This window comes from Ambystoma mexicanum, chromosome 9 (genome assembly GCF_040938575.1).
Source record: "Ambystoma mexicanum isolate Mex_15411 chromosome 9, UKY_AmexF1_1, whole genome shotgun sequence".
Lineage (NCBI taxonomy): Eukaryota > Metazoa > Chordata > Amphibia > Caudata > Ambystomatidae > Ambystoma > Ambystoma mexicanum.
In genome coordinates, this window is record NC_090931.1 from 985,613,006 (window position 1) to 985,631,043 (window position 18,038).

Below are 18,038 nucleotides of genomic sequence, written 5' to 3' on the forward strand. Positions count from 1 at the left end.
TTGATGCCTCAGGGTGTGGGCTCATTGGTAGTCTTATTCATTCTTAAATACTAAATGAAATGAGATAATTTATATGTGATGTCTCTATTGTCCCATTTTTAGTGGTAATGCACCATTGTCTGACTTTTTCTTCTTAGATTGATTGAGATTATGTCACTAATTTTATTAGAATTTAGTGCTAAAATTATGGGTGAGAGGAACTGTTTTATTTCCTTTGTATCTCCATTTCTAGTACATATCATTTGTAATTATAGTCGTTTTCTATCTTTTTATTATATATTTTGTGTATGTTGTGTAAAAGTTTTGATTGAACTAGTATACACAATAAAAAAAATTCAAATTGACAACATAAAATCTTTCAAATGCAGAAATTCAAGATATCTCAGTTTCATAGTTTTGGAGAACTGCTGCCGTTTAAACTCACGGATCAGTTTGTTTTAAGATCTAACTGCAGAACAAACCAAAAGCGTTATCTTGAGTTTGAATCCTACTATTTGCCCCGGAGATCCTTGCCAGTCTTTTGTCATTAAGAAATATGCTCCTTTAGGTCTGCATTTGTCGTTTATGTAATAAACTCTTTTCACTTTCAGACTGCCTAAACCTTTCCTGGGTAACTCCGCTTCTTAACCTTCTGTAGATCCAGAAATGTATGCCAGTTAGCCATTCTTGACAATGTTCCATTCCTTCTGAAAGTATTAGATGAGGAGGATAAAATTCAACTAAAGACACCTTTGGAGTCATGTGTTTGTTGGAAGATGGGCAATCAGGTTTTCGTCCATTCCGAAGCACTCAGATGGCACTGTTGGATGCCAAAGACAACCTTAAGACAATGGCAATACAGGATATTGATGTTGGTAGATGATTTATGTACAGCATTTGATACATTGGATTGTTTCATTCTGTTACATCATATAAAAAAGGTAGCTCATCTATCAGAAAGTGCTGCTTCTTAGATCAAATCTTTAACTAAACATGTCTTTAGAGTTAAAATTGATGATCATTTGTCAGACCCTGAGATATTGAGGTGTGACATTCCATAAGGTTCATGTATTTCTCCATTATTGTTTAACATCTACCTAACACCCTTGTATGGTCTGTTAGGCCAGGATGTGAATAGGCCAATGATGCCCAGATTGTCTTTCAATTAGTTGGATGTCCTCGGAGTATACTAATCATGTTCAAGTTATTTTTTTTTCAAAGATCTGCTTGTTGATGTCTGATTATTGGCTTGGTCTAAACAGAGAGCTTCTTTTAATTCCACCTACAAGAGTGATGAAGAAGGAACAAACTCCCCAAAGCACGCAAAACAGATTAATTGTATAATCGAGCTTTGCACCAAAGTGAAATCTCTATGAATATGTTTTGACTCCGACTCCATGCTACCTGAGATTGGTAGCTCCTCTAACTTTCATCTCATGAGTCTTTGAAAATTGAGACCTTTATTTTCAAAATCGCATAATGCTGATACTTTGTGCAATCATCCGGTCCAAAACTGATTTCGTGTAATGCTTTGAATGCAGACTCTACAAAATATGCATCACAGCGTTCACAGCTCCTCTAAAATGTGGCTTAGCGTATGATATGATATGTCATTTATAACACGTCTGCACCCTACGTGTTTCCAGGCGTGACAAATGCTACAAGGCATGGTCGTCAAATCATCCCCGTTTTACGAGGTAAGTTTAAACTCCTTATAATTGTCCACAAAGCCCTTTGTGGTTCTCCACAACTCTACATTTAACAGTGTTTTTCTTTGGCATACATCTGTGCACCCTCAACGATCGATCTCCCAGTTTCCAGTGGTTTCCAGATTTCATACGAGTAGGGTCTTCCGTAGATCAGTCCTGGTGGCAAAGCTCTGGAATGCTTTACTAGTTGAAATATGGGATATGTCGTGCCTTCTTTGTTTTAGGAAAAAGATTACAATTTATCTATATAGATAAGTAACATCTTTCCTTTCATGTTTTTCTTCACTATGTTTGCTCCATGTGGAATTCCTGAGTGCTTGGATACCTTTGGGTTGTAGCGCCATGTTCACTTATTAAATAGAAATACAATATTGTTCCCCTCCATTTCAACTGTGTTTGCTCTTCTGGCATAAACATTTGATTTTATCAACCAACATTCGTTTCAACAGTTAAGATTATCTGAGTTGAATAGGATGCTGGTGCAAGTAGAGGGCTAGAAAAAGGGGACCCAAGGAGTGGCGGTCCAGCTGAGAAACAATAGCTCACCCAAACATTCAAGTTCATCTGGGGATTTGGTCAGATGTTCTTATGTTGTGTGATGAAATAGCCCAATGTAGCATTCCAAGTACTTCTTTGTCTTCAAACGTGTTAGCAGACTAGTAGGGCTTATAAATGGAACACATTCAGAAAAGAAGCTTCACAGAGGAGCAGTGAGGTCTAAGAAGCTTAGAAGAGAGCCGTGCAGCCGGGTGTTGGCAGCACATGGCAGAGAGAACGAACCACAGCTAGAATGCTGAGGGTCTCTAATGCTTAGATGACGAGAAACCAGTGTACGGATTATCCACTGATGGAAATGAAAAAGAACAGGCTGTCCAAACCTTGAGTAGCTTCAAAGGTGGTAACCGAAGCTGTAGTGTCATAGAGGAAAACACAGGCTTGCGAACAAGGTTGCAGCAAGACAGTCTATAAAGAGCTGTCTGTGAAGGAGAGAAGCAGTTGCTGTAGTTTCCCATTCCTCCGCAAGGGGGACGCCACCTTTAACACCGCTAGAGTCAGTGGTATTTCTCTGTAGGCGACTCCCCCTTAGGGGACAGGCGAACCCATGTCACCCTCCCTTTCTCCCAGAAACGAACACCTTATGGAGTATGCAGGAAGTAAAATGTGCAAGAACCCTTTACCAGGGTCTGGCTAAGCTTCGGACCCAAACCTCTTTTCATCATCTCTAGGGAAAACGGAACGACAGACAAACCAACCTCCTCTCCACTAGAAGACTGCAACACAGCCCAGAAGGTGAGAAACTGGAGCCACAGGTGTTGGCAGCCCAAGCAAGAATGGAGTACTTCAGCAGGCTGAGGCAGAGCCCAGAAGCGGAATGGCCCACAAGCTCCTCCACACAGAGTAGGCTGGAACCAGGAGGAGATGCGCACCGCTGCGGAGTCCAGTTGAGTCGCATAAACGGATCGATGCTGATCCCTTTTTACTTTCATATGTATAACGTAGAGCTTAGTATGCCAGAGTTGGGGAAAGATTGTCTTTTTGAATCAGAAGAGGAAAAATAAACCTTTTTTGGACTGCTTGCTTGTCCATCGCCTGATTCTGACCACCCAAAAGTGAGAGCCTAAACCAAAATGCAAGTAAGAGAGAAACTAAAATGCACTAGGAGTTTTGGTTCGAACACTCCAAAAGCCTAACCAAATTGTGCTAAAAAAACTAGAAAAGCCAAAGAAACATTGAATGCTAGAAGTTGTTCTAACACGGCCGACAGTATAGCATGAGAGTTGTATTTAAAACATACCAAATGCCTAGAGAAAGGGCACTGATAAAGCCAAGGGAAACTAAGAAAAATTGCAAGCTGGTAGCTATTTGAAAACTCGAAAAACGAGTGCATATACTTTGATGGACATAAAGAAGAAACTGAGTATGATTTGGAAATGGAAATTGTGATTACTGGTTCCTAAACACCCAGCACAATGGTGATGTTCAGTACAAGTGAACCACAATAGAAATTCATGATTTATAAGCAGTACGATGAACATTTCAAGAATTGCATGTTGCGGTGCAGATATCACAAGAGTATAACGCAGACAGTGGAAAGAAAACCCAAAGAAAGCTACAGATTAAAAGTAGCGGCTAACTAAACAAAGGGCAGGAAACAGACTTGAACACTTTTGCAGAACTAAAAACTCATTAATTGTTGCAAATTGTGATTCCTAATGCCACTGAAAGCGGTAGTCTTGTTGCGAATAATTAAAAAAACAATAAACCCAATGAACTAATCCAACTGTCAATACTATGGTTCCTATCACTGGCCTACATTGATAGACTCTGATGTCACACTCGTGGGATTGCCACAAATGATTCACTTCTTAGTATGTTGATTTTACATGACAAACCATTATATGATCCTGAAATGTATCTAAAAAGGTTCCCTTGCACTAAGTGGGGAGCCAGATTTTTAACGTTACGTTTTAACTTGTTAACAACGCCGGAAGTGGAGCGGGCAAGAAAGGGACCGCACGACTCAAAGATCCTGCAGGTTATGTGGAAGACCAGACCAATTGGAAACGTTGGAACATCTGGTGACGGGCTGCCCTATGACTTAGGTGTAAACATGTTTATACTTTTTTAAGGAGACTAAGGTTCCACAAATAAAGGGCGTTCTGTATTGAGATTTTAAACTATTTTGAAACATCCCTCTCAATAGCTGCTTTAAGATGTGTAGAGGACCTATTTCGAGGGGATTGGGACCTCCGACGTATTCCATATCTATGACAGGTAATCACCACAGCTGTGCTGCTTCGTAAACTTTTTTCTGCGTCCTGCGTCGATGACGTCGATGCGCCGTTGTCGAGGACCTCCTCCGACGTCATCCAATGTGATAAGTAGGACGCACGACGCCCGTAGCCTCAGTTCCGTTTTTTCCGCGAACGTGTTGCTTCGTGAATCTCGGTTACGCCTCGACTCTTTGGAGTTCTGTTCTTCTCGGTTCTTCGAACCTGTTCGTTTTTGTGAGAAAATCCTTCATAGGAAGATGTCTTCTACTTCGTCTTCGACCCCGCGTCTGGGCTTCAAGAAGTGCGGGGAGTGTGGGTGCAAGATGTCGGTGACGGACTCGCACGACGCCTGCCTCTGGTGCCTCGGGTAGGCCCACGACACGGATGACTGTATCGACTGCCAGTCGCTCATGTCCAAAGCCTTACGGCAACGTAAGAAGAAGTTGTCGGTAGGCCGGGTGTCCAAGCCCCGGAAGTCAAAGTCTGCGGGGCTTTCGACGGATGATTCGAGAGGTGACTCTCCGCGTCGTCGTCGGAAGTCTCGTGGGTCTCCTTCTAGGAGTCGGTCTCGCCACTCCTCGGCCTCTTCGAGGCATTCTCGGAAGCGCCGACAGCAGTCGTCTTCCAGGTCCTCTTCTGAGGACTCTGCCCGGCACGTCGCGTACCCCACCAGCCGTGCGACGCCAGAGGAATGGGCTTCCTTCGGGAAGAAAATGCTGGCGATTCTCGAGTCACAGGGTACTAAGCCGTCCGCGCCCCCGAGAGGGGTCGGCCGTGAGAGGTCGAGAGACACCTCTCACAAGAGTGGTCGGCACGAGTCACGGGAGAGGTCCCGTTTGGACAAGGGGACTCGTTCTCGACGTACCCGTTCCAGGTCCCGGTCCTCGAAGCGTTCGAGACCGTGTGCACCTGTGATGTCTTCGAGGAAGACATCCGTCGACAGGCTTTCTCGAGGCTCCGGCTCCGAGGAAGTCATCGAAGCCGTCGACGCTCACGTCGTCGAAGGACACGCTCGGAGCTCCGGCTTCGAGGACTGTGTCGACGCCGTCGATGCTGGGGGTGCTGCATCTGACATCGACGCCGATCCTCTCGGCGCCGATGCCTGTTCTCTTGACGCCCTCGACGCCTTTCGAGGCCGGGGTGTCGGAGGTACCCCGTGGCACGGGGGAACGCCCTAGAAAGGCTCTGGTTAAGAGCAAGCACTCTCGGGTGCCTTCTTTTCACCACCTGGAATATATTTCGGAGGTGGATGAGGATTTTGATGGCCTGGTTCCTAGTCAGGTTCCAGATGGGATGGTCTCGGGCCATAGCCAATTTGACGATTTGAGGCAGTCACTGCATGATGCCAGTGGACTGGACACCTCTCCGGAGGTGGAGTTTTGTAGGCCTGAGCCTGGCTCTCATGCCGATTCCTCGTACCGGCGCCTTATGGCTAGGGTCTCCGAGTACTTGGGATGGTCTGCTCTCCCAGGGGAGTTTGTCCAGGATGATCTCGCGGACATCCTTGATGTTGGTCCCCCAACTGACCCGGTACTGCCGTTTCATATGGCTCTAGAGAGAAGGGTGGTGGCGGCTAGGACTGCTCCGGAGAGTCTCCCGGCGGTGGGCAGGTTCTTGTCGCGAAAATACCGTCCAGCCAGTCGCGACCCCTGCTACTTGACCAGGCACCCCACTCCGGAGAGTTTGGTGGTGCAGGCGGCCACGGCCCCGGCAAAGCAGGCGTCGTACCCTACCATCCCTCCTGCTAGGGACGACAAACGTTTTGATGGCTGGGCGAAGAAAGTGTTTTCTTCGGGTGGTATGGCGCTTCAGGCGGCCAACTCCGTATGTGCCTTGTCTCGTTTCACACACACTCTGTGGAACTGTGTTGCGTTAGCGGCTGAACATATTCCCAAAGGGGACGAACGGGATGGTTTCCTTGCTATGGTAAGGATGCCATGTGTGAGTCCGTTCAGTCGGGTTTGGACATGGCTGAATGCGTCAGCAGGTCCATGGCGGCGAGCACCGTGGTTTGCGTGGTTGCGGAAGTCGGGGTTTGCTCCTGATGTGCAGTCCCGGCTCCTCAACATGCCCTTTGACGGTGAACACCTTTTTGGCAGCAAGGTTGACGAGAGCCTTGAGGGGTTGCAGACCTCCAAAGCTGCAGTTCGCCAACCTCCGCCTTTTTTCGTCCTAGGGGACAGCAATGGAGGGGTGGTTCCTTTCGCTATTACTCGTCCTTCAGTAAAGCGAGAGGAGCTAGCAGTCAAAGAGGCCAACGCAGGGGTACCAGAGGTGGACGACAGGGTACCCGTGGCGCCAAGGCCGCTCGGGCAGTTGCCTCTTTGCCCTCAGGTAACGCCGCAGCCGCTACCACTCAGTCATGAGGCCATGTCCCATGGTTCGCCGGTTGGGGGAAGGCTGGCACAGCATCTTGTAGAGTGTGTGCCATTACTTCAGATGTGTGGGTTCTGGAGATCATAACCCACGGCTACTGTTTTCCTTTTCGGCAGAGGCCTCACAACAATTCCCAGGGAACCTCTCTTTGAAGAGTCCGGATCCGCTCCTTGCGCAGGAAATTCAAGCCCTGCTGGAGAAAGGCGCCATAGAACTGGTGCCTGTAGCGGAGAGGAACAAGGGATGGTATTCCCCTTATCCCATCATGGACTTGCGCGGTTTGAACAAACTCCTCAGGAAGGACAAGTTAAAGATGGTTACTCTCTCTCAAGTCCTCAAGGCCCTTCAGCTTCAGGACTGGTTGGTGTCTCTCGACCTAAAGGATGCTTACTTCCATGTGCCGATCCATCCCAAGCACAAGAAGTACCTGAGGTTCGCGGTTGGCGACTCGCACTTTCAGTTTCGGGTCCTGCCGTTCGGATTGACCTCCACCCGAGGGTTTTCACCAAGCTCATGGTAGTGGTGGCAGCGCATCTCAGGCAAGGGGGATTCACGTCTACCCCTACCTGGATAATTGGTTGATCAGGGCGTGCTCTCCCGAGCAAGTCCTGGATCATCTGTCCGTCACCTGCCACTCCCTTCACAGGCTGGGCTTCTCCCTCAATTTAAAGAAGTCCCATTTGACGCCAACACAGCGGCTCCAGTACATCGGAGCAGTGCTTGACAATTCCCTGGGGCAGTGTTTTCCTCCCCAGGTGAGGGCTCTTCACATTCAGCTGATGGTGCACAAGTTTCGGCATGCCCAGACGCTCCCAGCGTTCGAGTTCTTGAGGTTGCTTGGCCTCATGGCATCCTGCATTCTTCTGGTGCCAGAGGCTCGCCTGCGGATGTGATCTTTGCAGTGGGTACTCAAGATGCAATGGTCGCAGTCCTCTGGCAGGATGTCGGACCCGGTTCAGGTGCTGCCCTCGGTCGCCCAGGACCTTCTGTGGTGGGCCGTCGAAGGCAACTTGATGAAGGGGGCTCTGTTTTGGCTTCCCTGGCCGGAGGTGACGATCGTGACGGATGCATCCCTCACGGGATGGGGAGCTCATGCCAACGAGCTGACAGTCAGCGGTCGTTGGTCTCCGTCGGAGTCCAGACTCCATATCAATCTGTTGGAGCTGAGGGCCGTCAGGCTAGCCCTGAAGGCTTTTCTGCCGACTGTGCGAGGAAAGAATTTCCTGATCCTGACGGACAACACAGTGGCCATGCACTACCTCAACAAAAAGGGGGTGGGGCAGGGTCACTTCCTCTGTGCAGGGAGGCGATGCAGCTCGAGTTCTGGGCCATCCAGCAGGAAGTTTCCATCTCGGCAGTTCATCTGGCCGGAGATGAAAACGTGACGGCGGACGCTCTGAGCAGGCAGAGCACGATCTCTCACGAGTGGGAGTTGGCTCAGGGGATTCTCCTGGAGATCTTCGCCCTTTGGGGGACCCCTCAAGTGGATCTCTTCGCCTCCAGTGTCAACCGGAAGTGCGAGAGGTTCTGCTTGCGGGAATTTCCTCCAAAAGGAGCCTTAGGAGCTGCGTTTGTGGTGGAGTGGTCATTCCCACTGCTGTACGCGTTTCCTCCAGTCCCCGTCATCCCGCAAGTGCTGCGGAGGTTACGGAAGTTCGGTTCCCGGATGATCCTCATTGCTCCGGCGTGGGCTCGGAGGACGTGGTACCCGGACCTTCTCGACTTGTCCATCTGTCCTCCACGTCGTCTTCCCTACCGAGACGATCTGCTCTCACGGGGGGGGGGGAGGTCAGATCCCTCAACCTTCATGCTTGGCTTCTGAAAGGTTGAGGTATAAGGATTGGGACCTCCCTGAAGACGTGATGGAGGTGTTGCTCTCGGCCCCACGGCCAGCAACAAAGTCTCTGTACCGTTGGCGTAAATTATGCGACTGGTGCAGAGTTCAGAATGTGGATCCTTTTGCATGTGACATCCCCATGGTTCTGTCCTTTTTACTTTCTTTGGCCCACAGGGGCTTGCAAGTGGGTACCATTAAAGGTTACCTGGCAGCGCTGTCCATCTTTATGCGCTCGTCTGAAGAGTGTTGCTACTTTAAAATCCCTTTAATTTCACAGTTTCTGAAAGGGCTCACTATTGTGTTCCCTCCGTCACCTTTCCTGGTGCCCGGTTGGGATTTAAACCTTGTTCTTAAGTTTCTTATGGGTGCTCCGTTTGAGCCTTTACATTCTTGCCCTTTGAGGCTGTTAACTCTGAAAACTGTGTTTTTAGTTGTGGTTACTTCCGCTCGCAGAGTGAGTGAGTTAAAGGCACTTTCAGTTAAGACACCCTTCACTGTATTTCACAAGGACAGGGTTGTCCTTAGAGTTCGTCCTTCTTTTCTTCCGAAGGTGGTTTCGGAATTTCATTTGAGCCAGAACGTTGTTCTTCCGGCGTTCTATCCTCCTCCACATCCTGGTAAGGAAGAGGAGAGGCTCCATAGGCTTCATCCTACGAGAGCTTTAAGCTTTTATGTTTCACGCATGTCCCGGGTCAGAGTGGACGATCCACTCTTTATTGGTTACGCTGGAAAGCGTTTGGGACAAGCTGTGACGAAACAGACTTTGTCTCGCTGAATTATTTTGGCCATTTCGCAGTGTTACCGCTTGGCGGGTAAGGACCCACCGGCTGGCTTGCGGGCCCATTCTACCAGGGGGTATGGCTGCATCTACTGCCCTGCAGAGGGGTGTTCCTATTCGCAACATCTGTGATGCAGCCACCTGGGCTTCAGTACATACATTTGTACGTCACTATTCCCTCGATTCCATCCGAGGACAGGATCTGGCCTTTGGCAAGGCGGTCCTTTGCTCTGCTATTTGATTGGCAATTCTAAATTTTGATTCTAAATTCTTTCCCTCCTCCTTGCTCTGGTACTGCTTTGGGAGTCTGTCATAGATATGGAATACGGATATGGAATACGTCGGAGGACCCAATCCCCTCGAAGAACAAGTTACTTTCTTACCTGGTAACGTTCTTTCGATGGGATGGTCCGACGACGTATTCCATATCGCTCCCTCCCTACCTTCCCCCCTAGGCTTTGTGTCTGACTGGCAGTAGACTAATGTCACACGTTCTGGGGGAAAAAACTACAACTGAGGCTACGTGCGTCCTACTTATCACATCGGATGACGTCGGAGGAGGTCCTCGACGATGGCGTATCGACGCAGGACGCAGACGCCGAAAAAAGTTTCCGAAGCAGCACAGCTGTGGTGATTACCTAACATAGATATGGAATACGTCGTCGGACCATCCCATCGAAAGAACGTTACCAGGTAAGAAAGTAACTTGTTCTTCTACATCATTTTAAAATTAATGTATTTTAGGAACTTCCCACATTATGTTTTGAACTAATTTCACTTGTATATTTGTTTTATTATTTATATTACGCACCAGATCCAGGGGTATTCGGGCGCAAATACCCCTGGGTCTGTATATATGGTTTTATATATGTACATATTGTATGGTTTTCGACAAAATTATGTATTTTGCTATGTAGAGATCATAATTAAATGTATGTGTAAAAAACACAATTACATTAAAACCTCTAAAAGCTTATTACCGAAAAGACTGATATTCAGAGTATACATAAACAGAGCCTGAGAACTGTGAAGACTGAGAGGCAGCTCGAGACAGAGGTTCACCGAAAAAAGAAATCCTTGTTTATAATGCAATTAATAAAGTTGGAACCTATTTACTTAAAATGGAGTTTGATGTCCTTACTTGCAAAACATTACAGCTATCTGGCATTCCCTTCAGTCCACTGTCCTTGGTTTCATTTATAAATACCTAGGGCCTCTTCTTGCCTACCAGTCCTCAAAGCATTGCCAGACCAAACTTGATTTTTGGAAATGATTCTGATCATGTTTAAAGGGGACGGGTTTCCCATTGCCTTCACCCTTTAGCTTTCATTACAGAGATTAATGTTCTGTCAATAGACATTTTTATAGCGCATACTGGCATTGGTATGGCTTTCAAGCTATGTCGGGTGGAAGGCCATATGGAAAACTGTAGTCTGTGCAAACATGAAAATAAGAGCATGGCAATGTACGCATATAGTAATTAGAATTGGGTGACTATTCAATTACTGGCAGCGATGACTAGTTTAACACATTATACAAATCATGCATAACATAGTGTCTCGGCACAGAGATGACTGCTATGTCAATGACTGTGACAGCTGGACCAAATCATTTGTGGAACTCTGCTGTACTCTATAGGTTGCATTGCAATAGGGGGGAATGGGTATAATAAATAGGCTATCAAGCACTAGGGCATCTGCCTACAGTTGAGGGCTATACTAGTCTTTACATGCATAACACTTGTACATTGAATAACATGCAGTCGCATGCAAATTTCATGCACAGTTTTCAAATACATTCAACACATACTCTTCTTTGTATCATCAGGTTATTGCAGTACAGTTGTTTTATATTGGATACAAGCAAGATGGTGGTAATAGATAGCCATCTATAGAGAAAAATACTGCCCCATCTTCCATGACATCACCAACCTCCAAGACTCCTAGTGCTTTAGCCCCTCCTGAGTCCTAGAATGTCCATTTCCCCGCCCGTAGGAATCCTCTGCACCTGACCTGGGGGCTAGTGGAAATTCCAGTGAAGTATTATTCACTGTTGGGACCTTGCAACCACACTTGGGCCACCACAAGCCTAACCCTATACCACAAGGGCAATGAGAGCACAAAATCAAAATGCACACTTGGCAGTTACTTCTGTGAAACATTGCAATGCACATCTACCCATTGGGTGGACCCCTGGGCATACTCTGTAGACGAATCAGTTTCATATGAGGATATGTATAAATGGCAATAGATCAGCGGAAAAGACAAAGTAACAGTATCCTGAAATATCTTTCTGAAACATATCATATGAAGACCATCTCTTATTTACAAATCAAAGTCTAACATATTCATGAGGATGTATAGGTGAAGAGCTAATCAGTGTAAAGCATAGCAGGTCCTAGCAGGTGTTGTACAGGACCTGCCATTGCATTATGTTTAAGCAGTCCTCAGAGATGTACTACCATAATGGTTCCTGATAAACACAGAGCAGAAAAGCAGGGTGGGTGTGGATTCCTCAAAAATGTGCTGCACTTTGAAGTAAAAAAAAGGGGGATAGGGAGGTGTGATGGCTGCAGAATGGTAAAAAGCAGCGTGTTGTGTGGCGAACCAGAAAAAAGACTTATCTTATCCCCAAAAAAAGGATTAAACGCCTTACTAGCCCTATGGGTATGTGGGAAGTTCCCTCCCTGACAAAACAAAAACTAAGGTGGGCTTTAAATTCCAAATAATGTTCTTCAGTCCAAATCCTAAACCACTAACTGGCCCTACCACTTTAGAAAAAACATCGAACTAAAAGAGAAATGGGAGGTTTTCTTCAATAACCTCAACTGAGCGGCAGCTTGGCCCAATTTATACTTGATGTGCTTAGGCCTTCCAAAGTTCCTTTTTCACAACCCACCGAGGTTATTCTTTCCAGTCTTTGTATCAAGTTAGGTTTCACTTTCTCCTGATATCAAAGAAACTGTCTCTTGTTGTAAACATTTCCATTCTTCTGAGACTTATTGAAAACGACTAAAATAGAATTCTGTACCTTCTGTTACTTGCTCAGTCGTAGTTCAAAGTGTCTGTGTCTCTTTCTCAATCCCCCTTTCATATGATGTTTGCACCCACAGGTTTCTCAGGCTGTATTATGTCTGCAACAATTGGTTAACATTTCCCATAACGTTGATGCCTTCACAGCTCTTATTCACAATGTTAGTATTTTTCTCGGTCACCTCGTCATAAGGTATTTTGCACATTCAAGTTTCTCAGGTTCACTTAGCCCTGATAGCTTTCACGTCTCTTATTCACAATGTTCATATTTTTTCTGTCCCCCTTTTCATAGGGTATTTGCACATTTGGGCTTCTCAGGCTAACGTAACCTCATTGGCTTTCCCCACAGGTACCCGTCTCTGTAGCTTACGGTTTGACACATGTGGAGCTTGGGACCTCTGGCTCCCTCCAAGGGTCTGGTCTCTGTGTCTTTTACCGGCTTCCCAGCCCACCACAACTCGCTCGTGGTCATGCCACCAGATGAGACTCTGGTATCCCTGTCTCAGTTCCTTCTCCGACCTCGGTTCCTCGGCCGAGTGGAACGTCAACCTTCAGGCCTCTGGTTAGCACTTCGCTCGCACTCCTTGCTGCCACGGGCTTTGCGGCCCAGGGTGGCTCCATCCTTCCACGACGTCAATGATGTGGAGGCTCACCTCTGCGTAGCGGTTCCTCCTTCTCCATAAAGGTTTTGTCTCTTATACAAGTCAGATGAGCAAACAGAATGTTGTCCTTCTTCGCTGACTGTGGTGTTCAGCATTGCCTTTAGCAAATACGTACAAAGAAGAAGCTTTATGGAATATAGTCATTGCCAGAGATAGTAAAGTCTTTTCCACATCCATATGTGCGGACACAGTGGTTTGGACTGAGAGTTACGCTCGGGAATGGGAGTCCTTGTCACCAAGAGACCAGTCGTCCCAGTGAGATGGCGCTTGCCCAGATGCCTAGGGAGGATGTTACGTAGCAGGCTCACCTCCCTAGCATCACAGGGAGTGGCTCCCCTCTGGGGAGAAGGGACGAATTGTCCAGATTCATCACATACCCCTCCCGTCAAGAGAGGCTCCCTCTTGATTGGTAAGTGGGAAACATCCTGAAAATTCCACATTGTCTGGGGTTTCCTTGTTGTGTGGCCTCCCCTTGATAATTTCTTCAAGGTCTATGATCTTCTGGGTTTTTATTTTCCATGCCCAAACAGATGGTTTACTTTCTGAAAAGTATTCCCAGGAAGATGGAGAGTATTTAGACGGTTGTTCGTTGAGAGACTGGTGTTAAGAGGTCTGAGAAAGTTGGAAAGTCGGTCCCCATCATCACTTCCTCTGGTAAGCCGGGTATTACAGCAGTTCTTATTTGAGTGGGGCGACCTCTAATGTGAGGGGGACTCTAGGGTAGTTTTCATTGTCCCTGAGGATGCAAGTCATTTTTACCACCCATCCCCTTTGAAATCCTCTGGATAGATGAGGTCAGAGCAGATGGCAGTCTGGTCACTTGCAGAGTCAATTAGGGCTTTGGTTGAGGTGTTGTTAACCTTAACTCTCACTTGACTCTGGAAGGGCCGAGGGTTGCAGTAACACACCTCTGCTTCTTCCAGAATACCGTCCTGTTCTTCCTCTCTTTGCCACTCTTCAGCCCCCATCCATCTTATTTCCATAGGTTCCTCTGCCTGATTTTTGGGACATGGGCTGGCGAAATGTCCCTTTTCTCCACAGGAGAAAGATGTTAAGGTGAAAAAGGGGTGGTTTATTTCGTCCTACTTCGTCTCTCGTGGTGGGTTTCACAGAGAGAGATAGGGGTCTCCGGACAGGCTCATCTCTTGGATGGGGTCTACTAGGAAAGGGTTTCTGTGGATTCCTAGGGGTTTCCATGACTAATTATCTAGGAGAGGGTCTAAAGTCTCTTAGGGGTTCCTCTGGTTTCCAGGTCGCCTGAAGATATTTAAATTCCTCAGAGTGGGCTTGGGCTATTTTAATAGCCATCTCCAGGGAAGGTTGAGGGTTCTTTGGAGGGATGTTGGTAAAGCTTGCATAAATTGTTCCAAAGAAAGGGCCTCTCCTATCTCGGGTACGCTTTTTTTTTTTCAGAGCCATTGGCTTAGGTATTTTAAATTCTTCTTGCCAGCTCTGTGGGCCTTTCATTTGTAAGCAACTACATGTTCCGGAATTTCAGCCGGAAGAAAGCCTCCATCTGTCCCACTCTCCTATCTCTAACAAGGCCTGTTTGATTTCTGATAAGGGGTAGTGCAGAGGGGATTAATATCCTGTTATGAGATACGTAGGTCTCCCCCCAGTAGTAGGAACAAGTAACAGACATTTAGGGTCACATACCACTTGAATTGTTCGGCTAGCCTTCCAAGGTTGGTAGAGAAGGCGCCTAGTTATTCTACCTAATGGTATGGTTTTAGAACTCCATGATGGAGGACTTCGTGGCTTTGTGCTGCACCTAATCGATCAAGACTCTCCTGATGGCGTTGTTCAGCTCTGGCTTGGTTGCCAATAAGTAAGAGGGTCTCAAAGGACAACATAATAGCTCATGGATTTGGGACTTATTGTGAAAAACATTTTCCCCAGGGAGGGTTCTCAAGATGATCTTCCTCCTCAGAATCACTAGGTAGTTGGTTGCAGAGGACTATAGGCCCAGGTCTCTCCAGGTTTAAAGTTTTGACACTCTGCCCTAGCAACAGTTTTATGCCTAACTGTCTTTAGGTGTAGGGTGGACAATGGAACTGGCCATAAGCTAGGGATGTGGGTCTAACTGTATCGTGTCACTGACATCCCATCACTGAAATCCCACCTCTGACAGGATATATGGCAAACCAGAAGGAGCACTTAGACAATTGGTGCTCATTCTTAAGAGGTTTTATTCAAAATAAAAGGATAAAGCGCCTAACTAGCCCTATCGCTATGAGGGAAGTTCTATACCTAACAAAACAACAAACGCTATGGTGGACTTTAAAATCCAAATAAAGTTCTTCATTCCGAATCCAATGCATTAACTGGCCCTACCACTTTAGAAAAAACATCCAACTAAGAGGGAAACAGTAGGCTTTGTTCAATAACCTCAACAGGGCGTAGGCTTGGCCCAATTTATCCTTGATGTTCTCAGTGTTTCAAAAGTTCTTTCTTCCCAGTCTTTGTATCAAGTTAGTTTCACTTTCTCCTGTTATCAAAGAAACTGTCCCTTGTTGTAAACATTACTATTCTTCTGAACAAAATAGAATTCTGTACCTTCTGTAAGTTGCTCAGTCTTAATTCAAAGTGACCGTATTTCTTTCTCAATCCCCTTTCATATGATGTTTACACCCACAGATTTCTCAGGCTGTATTATGTCTCATAACATGGATAGCTTTTATATCCGTTAATCACAGTGTTTGTACCTTTTATTGGTAGGCTCTCCGTCAGGTTTCTCAGACTCACGTAACCTAGTCTGCTTTCCCAGCAGCTACCCATCTCTGTAGCTACGGTCCAACGTATGTGGTGCTTCGGAACCTCAGGCTCCCTCCAAGGATCTGGTCTCATGTCTGTTACCGGCCTCCCGGTCCACCACAACTCGCTCATGGTCGTGCCACCAGATGAGACGTGGGTATCCTCATCTCGGTACCTTCTTGGACTTTGGTTCCTCTGTCTGGTGTAATGCCAACCTTTACGTGTTCAGCTAACGCTTCAATCACACTCCTTGATGCCACCGGCTCTGCAGCCCGGCGTGGCTCCTCCCCTCCAGGACGTCAATGATGTGGATGCTCGCCTCTGTGTAGCGATTCCTCCTTCTCTGTAGGAGTTTCCTTGCTTATACATGTCACATGAACAAACAGAACATTGCCCTTCATCACTGACTGTGGCGTTCAAACAGTGTTCAGCATTGCCTGTAGCTAATATGTACAAAGAAGGATATGTATGGAATATAGTTGTAGGAGATAGTAATGTATTTTCCACATCCGTATATGCAGACACAGTGGTTTGGACTGGGAGTTCCGCTTAGGAATGGGAGTTCTGGTCCCCTATAGGGGAGTCGCTCCCAGAGAGGTCCCACTTGCCCAGATCCTAAGGAGGGTCTTTCGTATCAGGCTCACCTCCCTAGCCTCACAAGAGTTGTCTCCCCTCTGGGGAGAAGGGATTAATTGTCCAGATTCTTCACAGTTGGCACTGACAGAAAGGGGATATGATGGATTGTCCAATAAGACAGAAATCTCGAGTTTTCAGTCTCTCTGGTCCCTTTCTAGCGATGGGTCTCGGGTATTTATTATTTGTGTGAAGATATTGTAATAATTCCATGATACTGCATTGCTAGGGTCCATTTTTCATTATTAAAGCCACCACAAAGTGCAGTTTGTCTATTTCGGGTATCATTCTCAGTAGAATAACATACAGGGGCCCGAGTATGGATCGAACTTCATAAAAAGCCACAGATTGACTGTAATGTCTTCCCTTGCAATCGTTTTCAACAAACTGAAAAGAGCAATTTGGCACTAGATCCAAAGGAATTGGTCTGGAAAGAACCCGATTTCGAGTGCTTTGGAAAATTATTGCATGCATCTTTTGAAACCGTTTTGGCCTTTTATGTAGAATTGGTAATGATGACCTGCGCCATCAGCTAGCAGGTACTGCAAAATTTGGAAAGCATTGTTTATATTTTGTGAGTTTTTGTATTTCTCTGCATCCTTCTAGGTGTCTTCTGTGTGCGGTGTGTCCTCTGTTTAGTGATTTAGTTATGGGAACCGAACTATCGAATTGAAAGTAAATACCATTTCATTATCACATTTGAGAAAGTTGCTTAACCTTCCATGTGGACCCTAAATGCTTTTAGCATTGATCACTTGTGTCATTTCAGGTTCACGGACACAGTAATAACGATCAGAAATCGACACAATGATGTAATTCCAACAATGGCTCAAGGTGTGATTGAGTACAAGGACAGATTTGGCGTAGACCCTGTGACTTCACAGAATGTGCAGTATTTTTTAGATCGGTTTTACATGAGTCGTATTTCAATTAGAATGCTGCTTAATCAACACAGTAAGTATTTGTCGGATGCGTTATCTTGACACATTTTTCATTGATTGTATTTGTAATATAATTCTAGTGTATACAGAAATACAATTGCTTCATGTATGAGAGCATTCACCATTTCAGAACTCCATCAGTAAGCACCATATTGTTTATTGTGCATTTGTTTGATGCATATACTACAAGTAAATTGTGTTTCAAAGCACCCACATGGCCACAGGGAGGGAACATAAGATTGAAACAATGTATACACTGGAGGATAAAGACGAACCTACTAAGCCTTGTTAGTATTCAGAACGTGCAAGTGCAGAGAGAGAGGGGAGGAGGGAGTGGGCGTAAGTGTTGGAATGTCGGTTCCCGTGGGTGAGCAGCAGGTGTAAGTGCCAAGTGTAGTAAGTGCTAGGGAGCGGTGAGCTACAATAAGTGGGTAAGTGCAGGCCTACAGTAGGGTAGGCTGCAGGTTGCCGAGGCAAGGTATGTGTATATGCAGAAGCTGTGGCGATTGGGTGTGGGAGTTCATGGCCCCGAGGATACAGAAGGGCCCTGGTCACCAATCGTA

General features: G+C 46.4%; 1 protein-coding gene across 1 annotated transcript in view; it reads left to right on the forward strand.

The window, feature by feature from the left end:
* Window positions 1-18,038, forward strand: part of PDK1 (pyruvate dehydrogenase kinase 1) — a 621,992-nt gene that overhangs the window by 275,885 nt on the left and 328,069 nt on the right. Inside the window, exon 4 of the mRNA XM_069616223.1 lies at window positions 17,304-17,488. Coding sequence (XP_069472324.1) covers window positions 17,304-17,488 — 185 coding nt within the window. The remainder of the gene's footprint in view (window positions 1-17,303; window positions 17,489-18,038) is intronic.